The sequence below is a fragment of the Micropterus dolomieu genome, unplaced genomic scaffold, assembly GCF_021292245.1.
Source record: "Micropterus dolomieu isolate WLL.071019.BEF.003 ecotype Adirondacks unplaced genomic scaffold, ASM2129224v1 contig_14789, whole genome shotgun sequence".
In the NCBI taxonomy this organism is placed as follows: domain Eukaryota; kingdom Metazoa; phylum Chordata; class Actinopteri; order Centrarchiformes; family Centrarchidae; genus Micropterus; species Micropterus dolomieu.
The window spans coordinates 19,445-20,726 of NW_025743775.1; the positions used below are offsets into that span (position 1 = coordinate 19,445).

At 44.7% G+C, this 1,282-nt stretch overlaps 1 protein-coding gene across 1 annotated transcript in view; it reads left to right on the plus strand.

Annotated features, from left to right (window-relative positions):
• The window catches only part of LOC123967014 (glutamate dehydrogenase 1, mitochondrial), a gene marked incomplete at its 3' end in the record, with an annotated part of 9,152 nt that extends 8,507 nt beyond the window's left edge, over nt 1–645 (plus strand). The window contains 1 exon segment of the mRNA XM_046043063.1: nt 508–645. Within this exon segment, the coding sequence (XP_045899019.1) occupies nt 508–645 (138 nt within the window).
• Between the last annotated feature and the right edge of the window lie 637 nt (nt 646–1,282).

Consider the following 1,282-nt stretch of genomic DNA (forward strand, 5'->3'; position numbering starts at 1 on the left):
GACTGGTCAGGACTCGGGATAGATCAATGAACGGGGACTACAGACTGGTCAGGACTCGGGATAGATCAATGAACGGGGACTACAGACTGGTCAGGACTGGGGATAGATCAATGAACGGGGACTACAGACTGGTCAGGACTCGGGATAGATCAATGAACGGGGACTACAGACTGGTCAGGACTCGGGATAGATCAATGAACGGGGACTACAGACTGGTCAGGACTCGGGATAGATGAATGAACGGGGACTACAGACTGGTCAGGACTCGGGATAGATGAATGAACGGGGGTACAGACTGGTCAGGACTGGGGATAGATCAATGCTCCACCTGCTGGATGAACAGTGTCATGCAGAAGGTCCTTAAAGAAACACTTTTTAATCCAGTTTCACCACAAAGGTTCTCCAACGTAAAAGCTTTTAGTTCTGTGGTTCAAATGAGCAAACTGTGAACAGCAGGATGAATTGATCGACTGGTTAATTGGCTTTTGTTTTGTTTTCCGTCTCCAGGCCAACGGGACCATCGTGGGCTTCCCGAACTCGACGCCGTACGAAGGAAGCATCCTGGAGGCCGACTGTGACATCCTGATCCCCGCCGCCAGCGAGAAACAGCTGACCAAGAGCAACGCACACAAGATCAAGGCCAAGGTAACACAAACACACTCACTCGATAGTTCTCTTATTATATTTTTAATTATCCTTTTTTTACTTTTCTTTATTCTGTTTATAGTTCTGATCATTTTCATTCTGATTGATTCTACAGACTTAATAAAACAAAATTCAGAGCCTCTAGTGGACGTATACCCCCCCCCCCCATCATTAATGTTCAGGAGTTTTTTGTTTCTTTTTCATGGATTTGCAGCGTTAGTTCTGTGGTGAAAACCTTCAGTAGCGGCTGTGTCTAAATACATTTCCATTAGTGGATAATGTTCCTAAAATAAATCCCCTCTAACTGGTATGGGTTGCATGAAGTGTGCAGGGTGGGGGTGAAGCGGTCTCTGCTGCTGTTCTAGAGTATAATGACTGGATGAACCCACTTCACTGGTTTCCTACTACACGGCTACTTCCTGTTGCCTCCAGGGCGCACTGCGCTGCATGGTGACGTGGCGATGGAACAGTGGATAAGACGCATGCCTTTGGTGCGAGGTTATTATAGTTTAGGGATTTTCATTAGCTTTTGTTTGGACTTTTTCTTTTCAATTTCAGTTTAGTTTTAATCAGTTTTTAACTTGGGTTTGCTAGTTTAGTTTTTTATTTTTTGAAAATGCTTAGTTTTAGTTTAGGT